Source organism: Neolamprologus multifasciatus, chromosome 7 (assembly GCF_963576455.1).
Source record: "Neolamprologus multifasciatus chromosome 7, fNeoMul1.2, whole genome shotgun sequence".
Lineage (NCBI taxonomy): Eukaryota > Metazoa > Chordata > Actinopteri > Cichliformes > Cichlidae > Neolamprologus > Neolamprologus multifasciatus.
This window is the reverse complement of record NC_140445.1, coordinates 10,135,134-10,159,815: the sequence shown is the minus strand read 5'-3', so window position 1 is coordinate 10,159,815 and position 24,682 is coordinate 10,135,134. Positions and strand designations below refer to the sequence as shown.

Genomic DNA, 24,682 nt, shown 5'->3' with positions numbered 1-24,682 from the left:
TTAAGAGATATGGAACAAGAAAGGAAGGAGGCCCACAGACTGCTTATGTATTGACTGAGAGTTCTGTGCTATGCGTCTGCATAAATGCAGAGAAAACTCAAAATGTTTTGGGATATCAAGGGTTTGGGCCACGCTGGGTACAATACACTGCTAAAGGACAAACGTTATCTCATCCACATACTACAGTGAGATAGGCAATGTACAACAGACAAAACCTGTGAAGTCATAGATGGAGCTTTGACAAAGACAAACGGACAAACAGACAAACAGCAGCACATATAGTGGTGCAGTTATGTCTTTCCCCGCCCGTCCCCAAATCCCCTCCCCTCTTCTCCGATCTCACAGGGGTCAAACAAAGTCACGCCTACTCTTTGGGTATTGTCATATGTTCTCGCGACATTACCTTCCCTCTTAAAAAGGAACGCGATCACTGACACCTCGCGAGGTTCTTGTTAGTCGTTGTCCGCCCTCTGGCGATGCCGTCTGAAGTGTGTATAACAGCAGCAAGGAAATCTCTGGGAGTCTAGGAGGAGCTACGGCAAGGTCGATATCAGCATCGTTTTCAGGGCAGCAGAAGGACCATAAGTGGCTGGGATCTAGTGCTGTGTCCCCGAGCGAGGGACGATAAATTGTGACTTTTGGGATTTATCACCGTGGAAGAAGAAGTAGGAGAGCGACGGAAAGTTTACAATCTGTAGTCTTGTTCCGACCGTGCTAACAAGCTACCCTCACTACTCCTCCTTTCCTCGCCGCTATCCTGCGCCTTTTCTAACCAGTTAGAGCAGCGAGTTCATTTTTCCTGTAAATAGGAAGACGCTTTGTAACGGGTGGCAACCGGGTTTTTGCTCGCATCTATTATATTGTGTGGCCGAGTAAAGCGTTTGATCCACACGCTTTCCACGTTCATCTCTGTTTGCTGTACCATGTCAGCACCATCCTCTGCGTCTTCCGCTCCGGCGGAGAACTCTGCGACGGACAATGATTTTCTAGCCCCGGATGCGGGGCAGAAGCCACCCGGTCCGACGCCCAGTCAGAGCCGGTTCCAAGTGGACCTCGTGGCTGAGGCTGCGGGCGCCGCCGATGATAAGACTCCGAGCTCCGACGCCTCTGCCGCTGCCCCAGATGCTCCGAGTAGCGATCCAGCTGTCAGCGGAGAGGAAGCTAAAGGCCGGTTTCGGGTGGTGAACTTTGCGGATCCGACTGGGGTAGGCAGCGTGGCCTCTCCGGATGCAGCGCCGACTGAGGGAATGCAGAACGGAGACACTGTGATGAGCGAGACTAGCTTGCATTCGTCGACTGGGGGGCAACATCACTATCACTATGACACGCACACCAATACCTATTACTTGAGAACTTTTGGTCACAATACCATCGATGCCGTGCCCAACATCGACTTCTACCGGCAGACAGCAGCACCGCTGGGGGAGAAACTCACCAGACCCACCCTGTCGGAGCTGCACGATGAGCTGGACAAGGTAAGACCACTCACATGACCCGAAACTACTGGTTGAATGATATAGAAATCAGACTACAACTTATCTTATTATAATTGGAATCAACCCCAACTGTCAGAGTGTTCACCTTATGTATTTACAATCTCCGTTTATTGTCTTTAAACCATCACATGCCGCTCTACGTGAGTTATTGGTAGATGGGAACCTCTGCTTTTCCCGTGTACTCCATCTAGGTCACAGCAGTCTTGTCAGATAAAGTTGTTTTTGTTGTTGTGTGTTTTTTGTTTTTATTTTTCTTCTTCGGACAGATGCTCTGTAAGATGTTCAGGTCAAAATGACTGACCCCAGATTACCGCTGTGTTTGCATGTTTGTGTCACTGTTTACGTTATTAAGAAACAAACATTATATCTAAAGAACATGGCAGATGTTTCCCTTGTAAATGACAGTCACACTGAAAGCACTTTCGTGTTGCTTGTATTGATTAATTTTTAAGTAAAAACTTTATTTCTGAACCGTGGTGGTGTTCCCCCCTTTTTCCTCTAACTGGCCTAGAGTAGCCTGTTATTGTCAAGGTTATATTCTGATAAACTTCAAAGTGACTGTTGGCAGCAGTACCCTGACAAACTGATTTTCACTAACCACAATGAACTTCAACACGGATCTAAGCTTGTATGACAAAGCCCAGGTTCTCAGTGTTTTAAATACATTTTTCCAAAAAAATATCCACTTCAGTTTCATCCATATTGCTCATCTTGTATTGCGTCCGTAGCTTAACAGAACATTTGTATGCTGTGTTTTGCTCTGGTGAGAAGTCACCTTGCTTACTGGGTCAGGTTAGATTGTTGGATGTTGCGATAAAGGAAAACAGAAGAATTCTTACACTTTTATTGCGTGTAGAAGTTCTTTATTTACTACAAAGTGTTTCGAGACAACTTTTGTTATAAACTGGCGTGGTCTAAAGAAAATTGCATTAACTTTATGCTGTCTTTCAGCGCAAACCAGTGTCATCACATTTGCAAGTCAAGTATTGTTACTTGGTGCCGAATTACTGGCACCAAATCAAGTCTCTTGACACGAGACTTGATTTTCCAGTATATCATTCAAAACTAAAGCAGGACACCTTTGTCAATGACTGCCCACTCCAGTCGATTGTATACCTTATGAAACTTGATGAAAAGTAAAGTCTGTTCTCTGAATCTTAATCTGCAAAGCACCCAATGAGCTCTCTTTCTCTCTCTCTCTTTCTCTCTCTCTTTCTCTCTCTCTTTCTCTCTTTCTCTCTCTCTTTCTCTCTCTCTCTTTCTCTCTTACTCTCTCGTTCTCTCTCTCTCTCTCTCTCTCCTCTCTCTCTCTCTCTCTCTCTCTCTCTCTCTCTCTCTCTCTCTCTCTCATATTCATATATATCTATATCTATATATATATATCTATATATATCTATATCTATCTCTCTCTCTCTCTCTCTATATATATATATATATATATATATATATATATATATATATATATATATATATATATATATATATATATATATATATATATATATATATATATATATATATATATATATATATAAATAAAACATCAAGTAGTTTGTGTTGAAAAGCTGGTTTTGTTTTATCAACTAGAAGAGGGCTTCTATTGTCCTCCCCAGTCAGGCTATATTGAGACTTTATGGCAAATATTTAGTAGGCAAGTATGTTTCAACACCACAGAATTACAGCTGCTAGCAGATATGCATGATCAGCTGATGGACAATGGAATTTAATTAGCTGCTGTGGTTGGCTGATATTCATACAAGCTGCACTCTTTGGCTCAGTAGATTGGAAATAGCCTTTGAACATTAAATATCGTGGCGTTTCTTTTAGTTTGAAGGTCATGGTCACCTTGGTGCTGCTACTTTATCATGTCTGTCACTGAGTGTTTTCCAGTGTTTGTGTGGCACGCCCAGATCGAAATGTGGAATGGAAATTCCACCAATTGATTGTTGCTTCTGGTTGTTTTTCATGGCAATCAATGAGTCCTCTTATAAAGTTGGTAAAGTGTCTATGTGAAAGCTGAACACATTGTCTTTATGTAATTGACTGTGGCAGTAAACTCCACTGAGAGTCTTGAGCCTCTAGTGACATGGGCCGTCAGGAACAGGCAGGCAGGTAAGTAAGTGTTGCCATCCTGTAATGTTGAGCTCCAAAACAGCACCTTCAATAGCGCTGTGCTATGGGTCCATATTGAAGAGCCGGAAGGGAAACTGTGACAGGAAAGATTTTATTCAGTCCAGAGCAGCAGAGCATAAACAAACTGTGCTTAAATATTGATGTCGCACTCAGTGCTGCTAAAGTTTGACATTAGACTGGAATATTGTACATAAAATACTGCTCTCTATACTTTTAGAGTAGCTGGGACAGTAGTTAAGGATAAGTTCAGTCTTAACTTGAGTCTTAATGGCATTTTTGCCGCAATACTTGCAAAATGTGCACAGTTTCTTTCATGTCCTGTTATTGCTCCTGGATTTTAATGTGCTGAATCCAAAAACAACAGTTAAAAAAACTCTGGATAAGCTATTCAGTTTAATTTTACACCTATGCATTTTGTTTAGATGATTTTCAATCATAAATTGTGAGCATAGAGATATATCTTTATCTGTATATGGTAGGTGAATTATTGTGATGTGACGCTTTCTTAATTTTGTAACAAAATTTAAAAAAAGAGAGATAAAGAACACTTGATGCAAACCATTATATTGGAAAGCACAGCTGGATTGTTCCACATCAAAGCACAAAAGATTTTCCCAAATTTATTCAGAGGTAGGCCAAGTCAGGATGTGGGATGTTGTGACACTGAGACATGTAAAGTTAATCAGTTAGATCTGACGTCTTGTGATGACGTCAGATATGAATAAGTGATTGAACATGTGATCCACATGTTTATTCATGTTAGTTTCATCACTTGACCACATATCTTTTTTTTTTTTTTAATTATTTTTATAGATGTTTACACAACTAAACAAAAGTAATAATTCAGCAATGTCATGCACAAATGGAGGATGTGCAAAGGTGTCACTGGGTCAAATTCTGAGTCACAGTACCTTCCACAACATATCTGAAAATAATTTATTTTTTAAAGCTCATTATAATAATCTTTAAAAAAATCTGTAGCCTTATTTTGCATCATCAGATTTGTTGCTACGGAGAAGGTCAAAGTAAGACCAAGTAAGAGTAGAGATCAAAAGTTCAAATATATCCTGCAATTTAGGCATATTATGTACATGTTATAATGATGTTGTATTATAATTAAATTATATTATGATAGTATACTGTGTGTGTAGGTATGTGTGAGGTCTTAAAGACCTCTTAGTACAATATCACACCGATAGAAAACTGCTGTCAGACTGCTTGCTTACAGGATATTTAAAAGTAGAATTGCAGGCAGAACCTTTAACTTTCAGTTCAATTTAATTAAATAATCAGCTGCATTATTTAGTATTTTGTGATTTGTATTGTTATAGTTGTCAAAGGCTTGTTTGCCCGGTGGCCTTGTTAATTGGGTAAGTGTGACGGCATTGTAGTGCATCGGTTAAGACAGTTTATTCAGAACAAAAAAGGTTCCAAGTTACCATTTGCTACTAGGCTGGGTGCTTTCTGCGAGGAGTTTGCATGTTCTTAAGGTGGATAAAATGCTTAAGGGGTTACAGTTAAATGCTGCTGTTTTGTCAGTCTATGTGGATATGAAATGTGGGATTGTAAGTTGTTGACTAGTAGAGAGGTACATATTGTAAAAGTGCCTGCTGCTTTCAGGGGACGTTGCAGGGTCGATTTGCACAATGGAACCCTTGTTTAAGTCTTACAAGCTTTTTTTTTTCCCCTTTTGAAGCAAATCCCTCCTGTGTTTCTAGTACCTCACAGCCCTGCAGATTGTACAGGCTGTATGCAGAAACAGGAAGCGAAGGACCCCCTGGGCTTTTAGTGTGTCATTTTACAAACAGTGGAGTCCTTTTGTCGCAGAATCAGCCATAGATGATGGTCTTACAGCTGTAGTAACAATCTCGCTTGCACACACGCACACCCTCTCTGTGTCTCTTTCTCACAGAGCCTTTTGGCAACTGTGTGAGAGAGAAAGAGCTTTTTGTCTGCAGAGGACCTGGCTTCTTCCTTATTCCCGTGTGCGTCACATAGACCCTGATGTCAGAAATAGCACAATAACCCCACCCCCTTGTGAGACACAAGTACAGTAATTAAGCTGAGAGTAAAACAATAGCGGCATTAGCAGTAGCTGTGCGTATTCCGTTGAATTTATTTGGTGGTAATGTATCTGTGAGAATATGTAACTATTGATGCTTTAGTTTAGATATGATAAAACAGTCCTTGAAAAACAAGCAAGCGCTGCAAAACCATGGGATACTTCTATCCTATTATATATACTTCTATACTTCTTATCATTACTCTCAAACTTTTGTCAGTCTCTATACTGCTTATATTGTCCTTATAGGTTGCAAATAATTTATTATGTAACTTCACCCTGTCAGTTGATACTCGTGTTTCAACCAATGTGTTTTACAGTGCTGTCACGGAAACTGTAGCGTTACACTGAGACGCGCTAATAAGAGTTTTCTTGGTGTCCGTTTAGACATTATTTCCATGTTTAGCTAGCCAATCAGGACATGAATTGTTTTTTGACATTAACAAAAAATGTGGGTTCCAGTTTATTTTCTAAGATACCCAATCTCCCCATCTCTGTTGGAGTGCAACAAAATTCCACTCTTCTTTTTTCCCCTCTTTTCAGAGGAGTGGAATTTTTTCCCTTCAAGGATCAGAACAGAATTGACCTTCATAACCACATTTCCTGTTGTCTGCAGTTTCTGCTCGGCGTATTACAACAGCTTGACTGGCCACTCCCAGCACTCCTAAGTTTAGCACTTCACAAAGCCCATACCCCATCTTGATTTGGGGACTCACTAGCAGCATGAGAAGTGAATTTTAATGTCGGGAAAAGGTTTGAAAAATGGCTCCCTGTTAAATCCAGACTCAAATATAAAATTCTCCTCACATACCAAGTCTTGTATAATCAGGCCCCATCTTATCTTTGTGACCTTATAGTACTGTATCACCACAATAGAGGACTTCACTGTCAGACTGATGGCTTTCTTGTGGTTTCTAGGATATTTAAAAGCACTATAGGAGGCAGAAACTTTAGCTTTCAGGCCCCTCTTCTGTGGAACCAGCTCCCAGCTTGGATTCGGGAGACAAACATTTCACAACAGTCACCTCAAGACACTTAATTATTCATTAGAAGGCTCTGTCATTGTCGGGAATGCCATAAAAGTGTGTGGGCGCCATAGAAACTATTGAGTACCTTTTTTTAAATTCCAGCAAAAAGGACTAGCCCCCACGTCATTTTTTTCACTTCAATTTTCAGGGTGTCTTTGATGTTCAGCCCTCTGTTCGTTCATAATCCATACACATTACAAATTTGCACACCCAGATATACATCTGTGTTGCAAGTATCAGTTATATGTGGAGATGTGCCATAGCAAGGCAACTTGAATTTTTTATGAATCCCTTAATAATTCATTATTAGTCTGATCTATCCATTGGGGAAATGAGATTTGTCAAAAAAAATGCCTTGACAAACAAGCTGATGCCGTGTACTTTGACATCATTGTCATTAGAACAACCCTGCTGTTTGGTCTCGCATTACATCTCCAGTTAGTCTCGTGTCTGACAGGAAATTAATGCTGCTTCCTGTTTTCTTCAATAATCTGCTCAGAAAACAGCAAGGGTCATAGCTTTTCATTCACCTTGAATTGGGGACAGTTGGACAAAGAGAGCTTTGTGAGTTAACGTGTCATATTTCTAGAGGGGGGACATGTGCATGTTGTTCAGAAGGAAACAATTTGATGAAAAGGTCAAAGATGTTTAGAGGTCAACTTCATGTGCTTGCAGCCTCTCCCTTTGCTTACTTAGAGCTTGTTTCACAAGGAGAAAAATCCTATTCCCTTGATCATGGTTAGCATCATGGAAAATTGGCAAACATCCCTTTTATATCAAGTGTTTACAAATTGTCCCTTGTGTGTGCACATGCAAGCCGTATGGCAGGATGTGCCCACAGTTGGACTAATTAGCATTCTATTGCAAGATTCAACTACTCGTGGTAGCCTAGTTCCATGCACAGATGTACACAAAGCCCATGTGGTGGACAGTTGGACATCAGTAGTGCAAAAATAAGAAAAATTGTTCAGAATGTGAGTGCATGCGTGATAAAGTCTGAATGTTTAAGAAATGTGATGTGAAATGATAATTTTGTTTCAAAAAGAACAGCTTTTGAAAATGTGGCATATATAAAAAGTGTTTTATGTTAACACTAAGGATCTGGTTACCCAGGACAGCTAACTGGTTAGCAGTGATTGAACAAGTGTCTATAGCTCAAGCAGTTATCTACTAATCGGAAGTTTGCAAGAACAAGAAGGTCCTGAGTTCAACTCCATCATCTGGCTGGGGCTTTTCTGTGTGGAGCTTACATGTTCTCCCTGTGTTTCCATGGGTTCTCTCTGGGTACGCTGGAGATCTTATTTAAACTTATTTTATAATACATATCTTTGTTATTGCTCAACCCTGCACAGACCAAGTGACTTGTCAGTGGCCGCTCACGAGGTCACTAGCTAACTATCAACTAGTGGATAACATACCGATACTTACACTCTAAACTGCTAAGCAGCTCTTATCAAAGCTTCTCTGTTTGTGGCACTCTACCTCACTCGTCACCTCTTTCACACTCACACCAGAGTTAAATAGTAATTTGACACAATTGGGAAAACAAAAGTCTCTGCACTGTGAGGCCAGGCCATTTTGATTCCGTCAGCGCCCCTCAGCAGACAGCGGAAAATCCAACACTGGGAGCGTTTTAGTACCGTAAAAGAATAATGAACTGAGTTGTGGGAGGTTTCTCCAAACAATGGTGAGATGTCTGAGGGAGTGGACATATGATCGGCCCTCTCGGCCAATAATCATTGTGCAGGGAGGACTGTCAGCCTGAGCATTCATCAGCATCAACCAGACTCAGAAGATGCTTACCACTGTATAATATGTATAGTATGTGGAACAATGCGTACCTGTGAACAGAGGTATGGAGATATCCTTAAGTCTTAAATGACTATCAAGCAATGCGGTCTTTCTGTTAGTATTTAGGTATGAACACAAAGCCAACAGCTCAAATCAAAGATGAAAACCAGCACAATGAGACTTTAAACAGCGATTGCAGCCTGACATCAGTTTGTTACCTGTTGAAGTTCAGCAGCGGCTGGCTTCACCGCAAATGACGACTTTCTTTATCACAGTGTTTGGCTGGGGTCAGCATTCATTCATCTTTAACATCACTCTGAGTTCTTTGCTAGCTTAGTGTCAGTATACTGTATATGCAGGTGCTTGCGAACACCAGAAGTTGTGTTAACAGTGTAATAAATTTTTTCTTTTTCTTTTTTTTTTTTCTTCTTCCTGGAGCAGTCTCCACTTTTTATTGCAGGATGACAGCGCAATGGTAAATGGTAAATGGACTGGTTCTTATATAGCGCTTTTCTACTCATCTGAGCACTCAAAGCGCTTTACACAACTTGTGCATTCACCCATTCAGACCCATTCGCACAAGCACATCTTTCTAAGTGCTTTTATAGCTAACATTCACACACATTCATACTCCGATGGATGCATCGGAGAGCAATTTGGGGTTAGTATCTTGCCCAAGGATATTTGGCATGCAGACTAGGGGAAGCCAGGAATCGAACCACCAACCTTCCAATCAGTAGATGACCTGCTCTACCACCTGAGCTACAGCCACCCAAAAATAGCTCCTGCAATAAAGCTAAAAATAATGTCCATATCCAAACTGTAGATTGCGTCAATCTTTTCTTCCTCCAGCACACAGTTTGTACAGATATCAATGTTACTTTTTTAAAAATTGCATCAAGTTTTGGGGTGATGAATTGCAAACTGTGGTCAGAATAGAAACAGATGCATAATACTGCAACAGAAATTCAGGTCTCTACATGCATCTCTACAGACAGCATGCTAACACATTACCACAATAATTCTAAACTATCACTTTAAAGTCTCTTTAGGTTGGTTTCTGTCTTTGTTTTGTGTTGTTGGTTTTGTATTTATACGTAAAAGCTGAAGGCTCCTATGTCTATCCTCATTAGAATAGGGATTTATGTTGGGTTGTTGAACTGTAGCCTCAGTTCTCTTTCAAACCTCACTTTGTATCTCATTATGACTAATCATGGAAGCTCCACTACCACCACGTCTATCCAACACAGACAAACACGCCAAGGACACAGGGATCCAGTGACCCCTTTATAATAGCTCCTGGGCCCTTCTTGCTTTTTTTCCTTGCAAAGATCATAAGAGCTCAGTGGTTCTAGACCAGAACATTTTACTTAACTATTTACTGACACAGCTGTCAAGGTAGTCCACGAATGTGGGTTTTTCTGATTTCAGGAATATCTATTATGCTGTAATGATACATTTTTGTTGAGGAAATATATTCTTCTTGGAGAAGTTGATGGATTACTGCATACCCACATGTTATAAAACTAGCTAGTCCCATGATTTGGGAGGAGATGTGTATTGCTGCTGATCTCATTTTCCGGGTCTCTAGGGGTGCAATACAGTGGCCACGTTATGGGCATGGCCATTGCAGGGGAGCGATCTCTGTGACTCAGTCTCTCCAGCCTGCCTGGCCAGGATAAGCAGGTTATTATTGATTCTCTGTACCAGCCATAATGGCCTAGGGGATCGTTTGAGTAGGTAAAAACTGCTATGCAGCGTGAAAACAACCAGAGGAAGATGCAGGTTAAGGTTCTGGCTTTTGACCTCTATCTTCCCCATAAACCCATGCCACACCAACCACTGCCTACCTGGGCTTTGTGGCTATGCCAGTAAGGGAGTGTAATATAGGCTTCAGCGGTCCTACTTCCCAGCTGCCTGAGTAGCAGGGTCTGTAGATTGGTAGGCAATGGGGGGAAAAAGTCTTCTGTTGCTGTTGCTGCCACACCTGCTGCTGCTTGAAGCCGTCAATCCCACCATCCACAAGGAAAATGTTCAACTTAGGAATTGTAGTGGCTGCCAGGGTCTTAGTAGGCAGCACTCATAGAGATCACTCCTCTAACCTCTCCAAGTACGTATTAACTGTTCCCTTCTTCTCTCAAGAAATGGAGAGAGTCAGACATTTTCTCCAGTTCCAATCTAAGCTGTGTAATGGCCATCTTTGTTCTACCGATATACACAGTCAAGGAGGAGCACAGGTTCCTTCAGTGCCCCCCACTTCAATTTATTCACCTCTCCTCAATGCTTTGTGGGGACAATTCAAGGAGAGAAAGACGTGTACACGTGTTTGGGTTTTTTGGGTCGCCCAAGGAGAGTGCAGCTGTCCCGGCTTTGAACTTCCATCCTCCTGGGCCCCTTGGCCGGATGGAGGATTGGTGGGCATGTGTAGGCCATTCATGGTTCTTGAGACCATTGTTGGCAGAGGTTACAGACTAGTTTGCAATGAGACCAACCAATTTCAGTGGTGTGGTGTTTTCAGTGTCTGCTCTCCAAAGCCATTGAGCTGGGAGCGGGACTTGGGACTCTTCATCATATTTAGAATATTTCATGTATGCACTTACAGCAAAGAGGAAGCAGAGGAAAAACACACAGGTACTGTTACACAGCCTATCTGGCCTAGGTTTCGGCATCAGTGACATCTCCCACTCAGAGTATAGAATATCTAGGCCTCAAACTTTCTTTTCGGGCCTTTCTGCAATGAGGTGCTCAGGGACTGTTGAGGATGTGGGATTTTCAGGGTTGGGTGTCCTCTCTGAGACGTGAACTCAGCCCTATAGTGAGAATTTCCCTGAATGTTTACTGGCTCTAAGTCACTGGAGAGAATCTACAGTGTTCATTATTGGTGTTCCCTTTGGTACAGTTATTACGAGGCAAAACTCTGACAACAGATGGTTTGTTGACAGGGTGGGGGCTGTTTTCATGGGGGAGGCTCTAGGCCCCTTAGGGTCCGTTGTGCGTAAATATAAATTACCTGGAGCTGACTGCAGTTTTTCTGGCTTTGAGGTATATATTTTTTCTGCTGCTTTTGAAAACTTGTCCTGTCTTGGTCTGGACAGACAATACAATGGCGACACATATAAATGGTCATGGAGCCACTCGCTCTGTGACTTTGCAAAGTCACAACCTGATAGCACATATCATGTCATTAAGTGGGACACACATTCCCGGTGTTTTGAACATCAATTCGGCTCTGCTCTCCTGAGGGGAAGCTACAGGGTGTTGACACTCCATCCAGAAATAGTCCACCACCTGTGGGAGAGGTTTGGCCAGGCGTCCGCAGATCTGTTCACATCGTGCAAAAAAATCACAATGACCTCTGTTCTTTTCAGCAGTGACAGAGCAGTGACGGTCTATGATTTTAATAGCTCCTTACTGGCATAGCCATGGATGGTGGGGCTTGCCTATCTGCTCCGTAGCAAGCCCTTGCACAGGGACCTGGTATTTCAGTAGCATGGGTAGATTTTTCATCCACATTCATATGGCATTATTTTTGTGCCACTATTCTGAGCGCACGTAAAAAAAAATTGCAGGTGTAATTGTAATAACAGCTCCTCTCGCTCAGTTTTTGCATTTGCGCTTGCTCGTAATGTGTTGCTTGCGCTCTCAACATTTCTGCCTGTGCGCGCTCAACTCTTTCTGTACACCGTTATATTTGTGCCACAAAACCAACCAATCACAGACTTGGATGAAAAAAATCTGATTAGCTGTTTTGGTCTCCAATCAGCTCGAAATGACGAAATGTAATATCCCAGAATCCATTTGGTCCAAAACTCAAACAAAGCAGTGGCGGAGGAACACAGAGTGGCGGAGTTTGAAATATTACTCTTTTTGGATCACAAAATAAACTTTTAAAAATGTTTTCATGCGAGAATGTTGCTGTGCAAACTTCAAATATCTGCTCGATTTATCAAGACATCACATATTTGCATAAGTGCTCTAACGTTTTCGGAGATGCCTGTTACCCACCTGCTAACCGCATAGCTGGACTGGCCATTGGGCATACCGGGCATTTGCCCGTCGGGCCGATGGTGATTTTTCACTTTTATGTTTGTTTGTTTTTGTAACGGTATAAACAATGAAAGGTAGTGGATTAGCCACTTGGTCATGATCAACTCTGGGCTGGACCAATTACAATACATCCGTATTGAGGTGAAAAGGAACGCGATTTATCCCGGACTTCAGCTAGAATGAAAAATAGACACAAAGCTGGAGTCATTCTGTGTTTTTTGCTGCACAGCTGCCTCTTCTCTCATTCTCTCCCTCCCTCTCGCCACTTCAATCATGAAACTGATCAATGATCAGCTGATCGGCTTTTCTGCCACAAGTCCCATCTCTCTTGTTCGTTTATCGCCCACTTTGCGCCAGATTGGAGCTGATTGGAGACCAAAACAGCCAATCAGATTTTTTTGCATCCAAGTCTGTGATTGGCTGGTTTTGTGGCACAAATATAACGGTGTACAGAAAGAGTTGAGCGCGCACAGGCAGAAATGTTGAGAGCGCGAGCAACACATTACGAGCAAGCGCAAATGCAAAAACTGAGTGAGAGGGTGTGTGTGTGTGTGTGTGTGTGTGTGTGTGTGTGTGGGGATGATGGCAAACACTGAAATCCCCCCTTTGTTTTTCTTTTTCTTTTTTTTTTCTTCTTTTTTTTTGCACGCAGCAATGAATTTTGTTCACTCAAATTTAGCTCGTCTTCGCTCAAAATACATTTCTTCTCAAAATGCAACACTTGCACATGCAATTTTTTTTTTAACGTGCGCTCAGAATAGTAGCACAAAAATAACGCCATACATTCAGAGCATTTAGCTCTCTGGAGTGGCACGTAAAAGGCTGAATTTAAAAGTATCTGGGCTCCCTCTGATAGTGATTGAGAGCATTTGGAGTGCAAGAACTCTTTTGCCACATGCTCACTTTATGATGGCAAATGTTGTGTATTTGAAAAAGAGTGCACAGCTAGCAATATGATTCCTTATCAGTTCTCTTTTCTAGATAAGGGGGGGGGGACATTTTCCACTATTGAAGTGTAATGTTGGCTTTGGTAATGCACCAGTTGGCCAGCATTCTCTGATAAGGAGATTTGTGAATGATGTCCACAGACTGAGGCCTACTATTAAGCCTGTTTTTGTTTTGTTTTTTGTTTTTTGAGGGGGGGGGGGGTTGTGTTGTTGTTGTTTGGTTTTTTGGGGTTGTTGTTTTGTACACCCCCCCCCCCCCCCCAATCCCTTCTGGGATTTACCCAGAGTCTTACAAGTGCTCCCTTTAACACAACTCACTCAAGCCTTAGAGTGAGTTGTCTTAAAGGCTCTTTCACTCAAAACTGTCGTATTCCTCGGTTTGTCATCAGCGAAATGTGTGAGTTGCATGTTTTATCTTTATACATTTCCTGTCTGCAATTTCTCCCCAATTATAGTAAGAAGACCCTGCCCCCTAATGTTGCCTTTGTGCCTAACGTTAGGGAATTTGCGTTACGCATTTATCTAGGCAGCACTAAGGGGTTTATGAGAAGCAACTAACTCTTTGTGGGCTTCCTATAATACTGGCAAGCTGTATCGCACCAGCCAGGTAATAAAGGCTATTGTGATGGCATATGAGTAAGCTGTCACAGCACAATCCCCTACTTTCATGGGCATGTGGAAGAAATACTTCCTTGTTGTGGAGCTACGGGGTATTATAAAAGGGTTGGGGAACACTGTGTCCTTGAAGTGATTGGTCTGTCTTGGACATAGGTGGATGTGGTGGACCTTCCATCATTGGTCATGACAAGAGGTGTGAGATTCCTCACATTGTTTTCAGAGAACTTGGGTTATGCTAGTAACCACAAGTTCTACATTGTTAACTGGAAATTATGTGACATGTCAATATACAAATGTAACATGCATTATTTTAAAGGAAAGTAACAACTCCAACCGCAGTTCCCTATTCTATGATGTGCTCCTTAATTCAGCACTGCTACATGATTTGGTAAAATCCTCTCCGTGGGAGAGAGTAGCTCCCCCCCCCTCCCCCCCTCTTAAGATACAGATTGTCAATTAAAGGTCTACATAAGGATCTTTCCTGTGTGCTTCAAGATTCACAAGAGGTTTTTTTTTTGTTTGTTTGTTTTTTAACTTTACTGTACTTTACTGTGTACAAGGTTAGGTTTTGTAAAACCTAAACTGCAAAATTAATTAATTTTATTTTGTAACTACCATTTGTGGCACATCATGGTACAGTTTTCAAAAACATCCAAAGCTCTTGATGCTTTGTCATTGTTGTGCAGAGACGGCCTTTGTGTTGTTTCAGTCATGTAGAAAATGTTCACTAACCCATTCTGTGTTGTTTTGTGCAAGTAGAATGGGGAGCTGAATTTAAAAGGCAGTGACTTAAACTTATTAAATTTGTTCCTAACACAGAGCCAGCAAGTAAATTCAACAACATACTATCCTAATACGTAGCATGTGATACTGCTTTAAGCTTCTTCTTCAGCTTTCATTACTGAACACATGAACAGTGTTTCTCCTTTTACTGCTTATATAAGATAAGAAATGCTTATATAAATAAAGACCATAAATTCTCTTAGAGCTCAGCTGATGTAGGATTTATTAGACTCATACTGATTTAGGGCTGCCACAAACGATTATTTTGACAGTCGACTAGTCACCGATTATTTTTGCGATTAATCAACTAATCAGATCATGCATCCATTGGACATAAAACGTACAGCTTATTGCACCAGCATGCATCTGCTCTCATATAACTATCATTAGCTTACAGCTTTAAGTGTTTAAGGTCTGTGCTAACTAAAAATAAAGACAAGATGATAGTTTATTAAATTTAATGAAGTTTAATAAACTCCTTGCTATCTAAAATATAACAGGACACCGGAGTATATTCTCGAGCATCTCACACTTCTGATAATCAGTTGTCTGCTTGACGTTTATTCAGCTGTGTAAAAACTATAACTTTAATCTCAGCCAAACCGATTTACTCAGGAACAAATAAAATACTAAAAAAGCCAAACAATAACATTTTTAAGTTATCTAAGTGACTTATATATGTTTAACCTGAGTAGAGAAAGACGGCGGTGGGTTTGAAAACGATTTGCCGGGAGTCCGGTGCTCTCACAGGCTCTAGTGAGCCTTGCCCCCGGCTAACTATCGAGCTAGTGGGTAACAAACGTCTCCGAAAACATCGGAGCGCTTGTGAAAATATGTGGTGTCTTGATAAACTGAGCAGATATTTGAGGTTTACACAGCTACATTCTCGCCTGAAAATATGTTAAACGTTTATTTTGTGACCCAGAAAGAATAATAAGAGTAATATTTAAACGAACTAGCTGCCGCCATTGTTGACAACTGAGCTGGGCTGCGCTATGAATTCTGGGACAGAGCTACTTCTTCTTCTTCGGGGTTTAACGGCAGCTGACATCCTTGTATATGCAGTGCTGCCATCTTCTGTTTCAGTCCGTTATTACACTCTTAAATTCTACTACTTATTCCTGCGTCTTTTGTGATCTTACAAAGCTCGCCCTGTCTCTAAGGCCGAGTCATATTCATGACTTTACTCATTACCCAGAGTTCATGGTCATAGATTGACTGATAAAATCAAAAGCTTTGCTTTTGTCTCACTTCTCTCTTCACAACGACAGTCTGGCACAATACCTACATGACCCATGACGCCATACCAATCCACCTGTCCAAGTAAACCTTCCCATCACTTGTGAATAAGATATCAAATTATATTAACTCCCTTAACTCTGAGTGGGCCCTTTTTAGACTTTGCCTGACTGAGCCGCACAGTTTATAGTCCAGCTCTGCCTTAAGCTTCCTCCCTTCCTCCCCGGTCAGAGGGCCCGGTGGCGCCAGTGTCCAGCAGCCTCGCCTCGGTCAGTGCGCCCAAGGGCAGTTGTGGCTACAATGTAGCTTGCAATCACCAGTGTGTGAATGGGTGGATGACTGAATGTAGTGCAAAGCGCTTTGGGGTCCACAGGGACTAACTAAAGCACTATACAAATACAGGCCATTTACCATGTAGCACATAAGTTGATTTAAGTCTATATTCTGTCTTTTTATGTGGATAGAATAATTGAGAAAGAGTATGTCCAGATTCTTTAACTTCACCTCAAAACAACAACAAGGCGGTTGAAAATTGCACAACTTGGTGTTCCAGCAGGGCAACAATCCCAAACGCACGTCAAATGTGGTTTTGGAATCACTAAAGTTGGCTGAGTTTTAGAGCTTCCCAAAGCTCTGACTTCAACTCTGTTGAAAATTTGTGGTCTTTGTTTACAAGCTGGTTTTCTGCCATGAAAAAAAGCAAATTAAATAAAACGCTACCAATTCTTCCAAGATGAGTGGTCCAGCCACAATTATGTCAGAAGCTTGTTCGTGGCTGCTGAAAGTGTCTGGTTGAAGTGGAGCTTGTTAAGAGACATTTAACACCAGATTTATGTTTTTAAGTAATCTCTAAGATGGTGAACATCTTTACTGAAATATAGTCTGACCAATGCTAGGTTTCCACAAATTACAGTTTTAACTGTAAGTGTACTTGGAATGATTTTTTACCAGTTGAACAATGCAGTATTGTCTTTGCTCAAGTTTGATTGGAACTCTGAGAATGAGTTTGAGATAAACAAACGCTAAACTCTCAGTTGTACAAAGAAGTAACAGAAGAAAATGTCTGCAGGGAACATAAGTGAAACCAGCTGGAACTTGTCATTACAGTACGATCTGGAAATAGTTTTTCCACCTTTGTTTTTCACTCAGCATAGTAAGAATCATTCCATTTTTCCAGTACAAACACAGAAAATGAGTCGAATTGAGGGGGACGGGGCTGCATGTGTGAACAGTTATCAAATGTCTACCATTCATGAATATGATGCTGAATAATTAGTTATGCATTCTTGAACTTTGAAGAAATTCATTTACACATGTCAATCTAGTAGAACAGTAAAGGGCATTGTTTGTCTCCATTCGTCATGAAGAGTGGCCAGGAAAGAGTCTGACCTCTTTCTACAAACCAGATGCTCTCCTGATTTATGGTGTCAGTAATAGCGTAATGACATAAGCAACATGACCTGATATCACCCATAGTTAGGAATTCAATTTCATATTGCCCAGCTGTTTAAAAATGTGCCCGAAGCAGATTTATTTTACCTTTAGAACTGTTAAGCTGTCCTAATGCCACATAAAGGTATCCTCAACCACTTGTCCAAAAGCTGCAGGTGCATTACTAAATTGCAAATGTGTTGGGGCACATAATGCAGACTTTGCGTCATTAGCTAGTGCTGCGTATCGTCACTGCATTTTGAAAAGGTTACTGTATTCCTGTGGGATTTGTTATAAAGAACAATAGGTAAGAAAAGAAATGCTTCAAATGAAAGGATCACGTAGAGCTGGTGCTTTGTCATGGCTTGTTTTTGTCTTTTTCCCCCCTGGATATGATGATAATTGTTTGCACTGATTTCAAGGTAGATACTTGGAAATACTATGAAGTGTCATTTCATAATGGACATCATTCACCATTAACAGATGCTGGCTTTTAAACTGTGTGCTGATAACAAACCTGCTGCTCGCTCTTCTCTTTAGCCTGGAGACAGAGCATCGATGATTCCCATAATGCATCTCAAAGTTCTGATAGGTCACTCCACAGCACAGTTCCATTTTGCCTGGGTCCCTTTTCAACTTTGTTGTACAAGAAATTGTGTATATAGAGCAATTTCTGTCTACGTTTCACAGATTTTAAAATGGATTGATCCATCATCTTAATACTTTTATAATTATGGTAATATAATACAATTATGATAATTCAGATCAGAAGCCTTTAGCCCATCCAGCTGCCATGGCTTGATTGTAGCAGTTTTGCTGAGTCATTTAGGGGATGTTGACAGGTGGTCCAAGTGGAGTGATCTTGAGGCCCTCCCTCCCACAGCTCAGCACTGCACGTGCCAAAGGCCCAGCTCACTTGAATAATTTATAACACCTATTTATACAGCCAGTGTAACCGACCCGGTCCACTGACACGTCTCTCTCTGTGCGTTTGTTCATGCGTGTGTTCTCTGCAGTACAGTATCACTTCATATTCCTGTCACAATGCACAGTGGTGTTTTTGTGTAGCCTATTTAATGAAAACGTTTTAGATGACGTCTAGATAACTAAGTGTAATCTTCACGTGCTTTATCCAAGGTGCACCCTCTGAAACTGACACTAAATGTATTTATTCACTTTGACTGTAGGGAGTCTCTCGCTTGGCTTGTAGCCAACTCGCAACCAGTGTGGCTTCTTCACCTGTCCTTCCTGCACCTTTCTGCTCAGTGTATAGCTACTCTTGTAATAATCTAGTCCGTTTACTGCTCTGGCGACCAGGATTACTGAATTGGAGGCCCAGCTCTGCACTATTGCGAAAAACTCATAGCCAGGCTCCTGTATTCAGTGCGACTGTTGTTAGCATAGCCACCATTAGCTCTCACCCCAGCAGATTGTCCCAAGCAGCCAGGAAAGCATGATAACTGTGTGACTGTGAGGAGGGAGCATAGCTCTAGACATAAAGATCTGGATGGCCTCTAATTACCTGCTGCTAAATTCAGATAAAACTTAGGGCATTGTATTAAGTCCTAAAAATCTTAGAAATGTCTGTGTCTAACCAGATTCTTACTCTGGATGGCATTACCTTGGCCTCCAGTAACACTGAGGAATGATGGAGTTGTTTTTTACCAGAATATGTTTCATTGTGCATATTAAGTAGGGCTGGGCGATATGACCCAAAATTCATATCTTGATATTTTTTAGCTGGATGGCGATATAAGATATATATCTCGATATTTTTTTAAAGCCACAAGGTAAGAACAAAAAGAGAGTTCTTAGTCAAAGCATGACACGAAAAGCATGAAAAAAACTACTCAAAAATAAATTATGAGCATTTATTAAATAATAATGCTCCATAAATAAAAGAAAACTATGTTGTTTTTGTGCATAACAAAGAGCTCACAATTGTGCAGTCAAAATGTAAACTAAAAGACGCTGAGCATAATAACAAGGGCAGATTTCACAGCTGCTCTGTTCCCAACTTCTACTGTGTGACTGACAGCCTGGAGTTTGAAATCCTCTTTGTAACCATGTCTCTTAACAGGTGCCATTTATGGTCCTTATACACACACAATAAGGTAATATTACGTTGAAGCACAGTACGTATCACTCCGCGAGGCTCCTCGGTAGCCGTAATGCTCCGACAATCCATCAAGCCGGTGCAGCTCCGTAGCTTACCAAAGTCGTACTAAAACATTTTTTGACAGATTGCTGAGCGCCGTGTACCACATAAAATCGGTTCGCGGTCATCAAGCACAACCAGAATTCATACATAAGGCGCGCTGTCAATTTTTGAGAGAATGAAAGGATTTTAGGCCGTACATGGCGTTAGCGTGGTTAGCTCGTTAGCTCGTTAACACGTTGACGCCGTCCAGCCCCACGCACGGGGCGATGCGCAGTACCTCGTTAACGGAGATTTGCCATGTCCATCTTGTCGCTGCCTGCAGGTGAAGCAATGGGGGAGGGAGGGGGAGTTGTGTTCAGTGAAGGAGAGGCGAGGCCGAGTAACGTTGCGTAAAGACAAAAGTGGACAAATGAGAGGCAAACTTGTGGCCCCACCACTATAATTATAACGTAACATAGACAATATATCGATATAAAAGATATTGTCACATCTTATATCTCATATAAAAATATATCGATATTTTTAAAAAACTCGATATATCGCCCAGCCCTAATATTAAGCAAATATGCAGGACACTGAAATACTAGTTCAAGCATTTGTTACTTCTAGGCTGGGCCAATGTAATTCATTATTATCAGGATGTCCTAAAAATTCCATGAAAAGCCTTCCGTTGAAATGAAATACTGTAGCGAGAGTACTAACAGGGACTAGAAAGAGAGCATATTGGCTTCTCCCACTGGCTTCTCTTCATTGGCTCCTCCTTACCGAATTTCACAATTTAAGGAGGACAAAGTTAATAGATTTAGTCCCCCAAAAACATATGTACCTGGAACATACACACCATTATCACCATTATTAGACCATTACCTACAGCTACTTTCAGTACCATTGATATTTATTTAGTCTTTTCTCCAATTGATCTTTCCGAGTTAACTTCAGTTATTACTTCCTCCAAACCATCAACATGTCTTTTAGACCCCATTCCTACAAGACTGTTCAAAGAAATGCTACCAATAATTAATACTTCAGTCTTAAATCAAACCTATCTCTAATAATCAGCTATGCACCACAGACCTTCAAGCTGTCAGTAGTTAAACGGTTTCTTAAAAGGCCATCTCTTGACCCAGCTGTCTTAGATAGCTATAGGCTATAGCCTTCATCTCCAACCTTCCTCCATCTCAAGAATTCTTGAAAGGGTAGTTGTCAAACAGCTTAAAGATCATCTGCAGAGGAATGGCTTATTTGAAGAGTTTCCGTCAGGTTTCAGAGCTCATCACAGCACAGAAACCACTTTAGTGACGGTTACACCCAATCTTCTTATGGCCTCTGACAGTGGACTCATCTCTGTGCTTGTCCTGCTAGACCTCAGTCCAATTTGTGCATGTAAATGGAGAGTCCTCTTCACACACTAAGGTTAATTATGGAGTTCCACAGGGTTCAGTCCTAGGACCAATTCTGTTTACATTATACATGCTTCACTTAGGCAGTATCATCAGAAGACATAGCATATATGTTCACTGCTATGCAGATGACACCCAGCTTTATCAGATCGTGCCTTTATGGATGATCTGATATCCTCGTGTCGGTGTTGTTCCCGAATCATCATAATAAATGTTGTTCCTGGTTCAACATTGCAAGTGACCAATCACATCATACTTTTGTAAGCCAAGCGATTCATTCATTTATGAAATTCCAATGTTGCAAGGACAATATGTATAATGCTTACCATTTATTAAAGAACAGTATCCTGAAATGCAAAGAATTCAAATTGCTTGCTTTTTTTTTTTTTAAAGGTGTTTTTTTCCCGAAGTTGCAAAAGTATGACGTCACAACAATGTGATTGGTCACTTGCAATGTTGAACCTGGAACAACATTTATTATGATATGGGAACAACACCGACACGAGGATATGAGATCGTACCAACTTTATCTGTCCATGAAGCCAGATAACACACACCAATTAGTTAAACTGCAGGAATGTCTTAAAGACACAAAGACCTGGATGACCTCTAATTTTCTGCTTCTAAATTGAGATAAAACTGAGGTTATTGTATTCGGCCCTGAAAATCTTAGATATCTGGTAATATTGCAATCAGATTCTTACTCTGGATGGCATTACCTTGGCCTTCAGTAACACTGAATGGGGACATGCAGTAAAAGCTTTAGTATAAGTTAGTAATGTGCGTTACCACAGATAACATTTTCTCCCCGATACCAAGTAAAATTCAGGTTGGTATTAGTTATACTGATCAGATCCAGATACTCTGTACAAAAACTTGATGTGTTTGGAAAATAAAAATAGAAAGTTGTGTATTTCAAACTGCACCTTCATAATGAATACAAGACATTAGACTTGTTGTTTTTATGGTTTAATTATAAAGAAATATCCTATAAGAAATCAAAAACCTAAAAAGTTATTACCTACATTTTAAAATATTCAATTAACAATCAAAAACAATAGCTCCTGTCCTGCAGCACCAAAGAACTCCGCAAGTGACATCTATCAGTGATGACGGTCATCATCAATATACAGCCGTATTTCGCATCTCACTCTGTCAGGCGGAAGAAGTAGTAGTTCCTACCAATCATTTAGTCAGTCCCAATAATAGTTACTTTCCGCTGTGTTCCTGTTAATCATAAACAAACAAATTTACCCCAAATACTAGTATATGTTCAGAGGGCTGGCTTGCAGATGTCCTTTGTTCTACTTCAGGTTAATAAGAAGGCAATCAATGCAGTTAATATATTACACTGTATACCCAGGGAGGATGCCAATGGGACACTATTGTGCACAGAAGGGAGCTTCTAGTATTTTTAACGGCTACATAAAGTAAAGAATGTGACCTGTGTCTGTAAGCCAGTGTTCCTTTTTTTTTTTTTTTATTACCTTTGATTTAAGCAGGAAATGAAACAGTTGTTATTTCGGAATGTTTTTGCAAGGGTGTCCTGGAGAATGTTTTTGATGGCAGGAGAAACCAGAGTCCTGCAAAGAAGCCTGCAAACTGTCAAAAGAAGGGACTTGTCTGGGTTGAAATTTCAGATTGTCTTGCTGCGAGGCATTATTATTAGAAAATGAGCCACTTTTGATGCTGTATAAAATGTTTGAATGCAGCGGTTTTTAAATCTAAAATTTATTAAGTTTGATTAAGAATAGTACAATTACAACAAATGTTCAAACTGAGAAATCTTCATTTTCATGTATTTATTTTCAATTTGGTCCCAACAGTGTGTTTCAACAAATTTTAGACTGGGACACTCAGAAAGTCCAAACCTTAAAAACAACAAAAACCTTTATATTAGAACACATCCCAGAATGACAGAGAAGAAAAATAGTGACCTGCAGTTGGCCATCTGTTACATATTGAAAACATTTGGCAGATTATGAAATGTAAAGGAAGCCACAAACTGTTGAGCAGCTAAAATTCTTTTTCAAGGATGAACAGGTAAACATTCCTGTCTAAATTATAGCAATTAGTCCATTCTGTTCCTCACTGCATGTAGTGTTGTTTAATGTCATGCTGTACAGTGGGAAACATACTCTTGCCTCAGTTTTATTTATGTGTTCCAAATGTTCCTAATTTTAAACACTTTCTCAGTATTAACTTTTCATGTGCTTTGTTTGCATTTTTGTGCTTAAACATCAGATTTAAACAATGCACCAGCATTTCGCTTTAGAGTACGTTTACTTCTACTTGTTGCTGACTTTGATTCAACTTTTTGTGCTTCTAAGGAACCCTTTGAGGATGGCTTTGCCAACGGTGATGAACTTACACCAGCGGAGGAGGCCGCTGCTAAAGAAGCAGCTGAGTCAAAAGGAGTGGTCAAGTTTGGCTGGATTAAGGGGGTGCTGGTAAGTCAAATTTTAATTATTACTTTGCTTTGTTACTTGTGTGCAGAGTGAGGAATATGCCGTCTTGTGATTTAAAAACTAAGTATGTCATTCTGTTAAGCCAGTTAACACTGACCTTTAACTCATTCAAGCACAGAAAAGGCACCTAATCCAGAGGATGAATGAATTTTGTCTGTCATATAACAGACAACTAAGCAAAGAACCAACTTTAAATTCAAATTTTAGGCCTTCATCAAGGTCAACCCTGACCCTGATGAAGGCCACAAGCCAAAACGCGTTGGTCAGTCAATAAAGTTGTTCCTCCTCTTTTTTTTTTTTTCTTCTTCCCATCCTCTCCACGCACCTTGGAAGCAGGTGAAGTTGAACAGGACTTTAGCTGCGGAGAAAGTTGGACCTAGTTTTCTTTATAATATTGCTTTAGTTTATGCACATTACTTTTAAGGTACTGCCATAGTAATTTAATGAGGTAGTGAGCTGGACTTTTAATGGACCACTTCAACACCTTGACTGGCAGTACAAATGAGAGGTTTATGGTAATATGCCATTTTTATTTTTACAAAGGTGGCAAAGCGCATCCCCACTTTAGTGACAGTTGTCCAAAGGAGTCTTGTGGTTAGTGCAAATTCAACTTTATAAACCTAAGCTGCCAAGTTCTGTTAGACAGAAGAGACTTTCTCCAAGGAACTGTTCCAAACAAGCTTGCCTTGTTCAGTCTTTAATTGTACTAAAATTCTAACTGAAGCCTGTAGAGTCTGAGATGTAGCTTTGTGTTTGGAAATGGTTTGCATGTGCTGCAGACAGTGATGAAAAATAACAAATTCCATGTAAAAACCAAAAATAGTTCTAAAATAGTTGAAGTTTGCATTGTGTTCTTAAGAAAATGTTTTCTTATGTCAGATAGCACAAATTAATATTGATATATCTGCTATAGTCCAATATGGGCATCAGTTGGCTGTACTGCGGTTTCCATTCTGTTCTGTACTTAATAGTAAGTGGACTGCAGATAATTTTCTTTCACCAGCCCTTTGCTGGTGAAAGAAAGTGCTTTGGGTGCCTAGAAAAGCGCTATATAAATGCAATCCATTATTATTATTAT

The 24,682-nt window shown here is 40.6% G+C and overlaps 1 protein-coding gene and 1 long non-coding RNA gene across 3 annotated transcripts in view; both read left to right on the top strand.

Moving 5' to 3' along the window:
• The first annotated feature begins 429 nt into the window (after nt 1–429).
• Nucleotides 430–24,682, top strand: part of slc12a2 (solute carrier family 12 member 2) — a 60,595-nt gene continuing 36,342 nt past the window's right edge. For both annotated transcript variants that reach the window (XM_085166511.1, XM_085166510.1), the window contains exons 1-2: nt 430–1,475; nt 23,467–23,586. In XM_085166511.1, coding sequence (XP_085022637.1) covers nt 924–1,475; nt 23,467–23,586 — 672 coding nt within the window. In that variant the 5' untranslated portion in view covers nt 430–923. The remainder of the gene's footprint in view (nt 1,476–23,466; nt 23,587–24,682) is intronic.
• LOC146513769 (uncharacterized) lies at nt 3,041–13,492 on the top strand. Its single transcript, XR_014875107.1, has 2 exons — nt 3,041–6,598; nt 6,633–13,492. It is a non-coding gene; the product is annotated as an uncharacterized LOC146513769 (long non-coding RNA).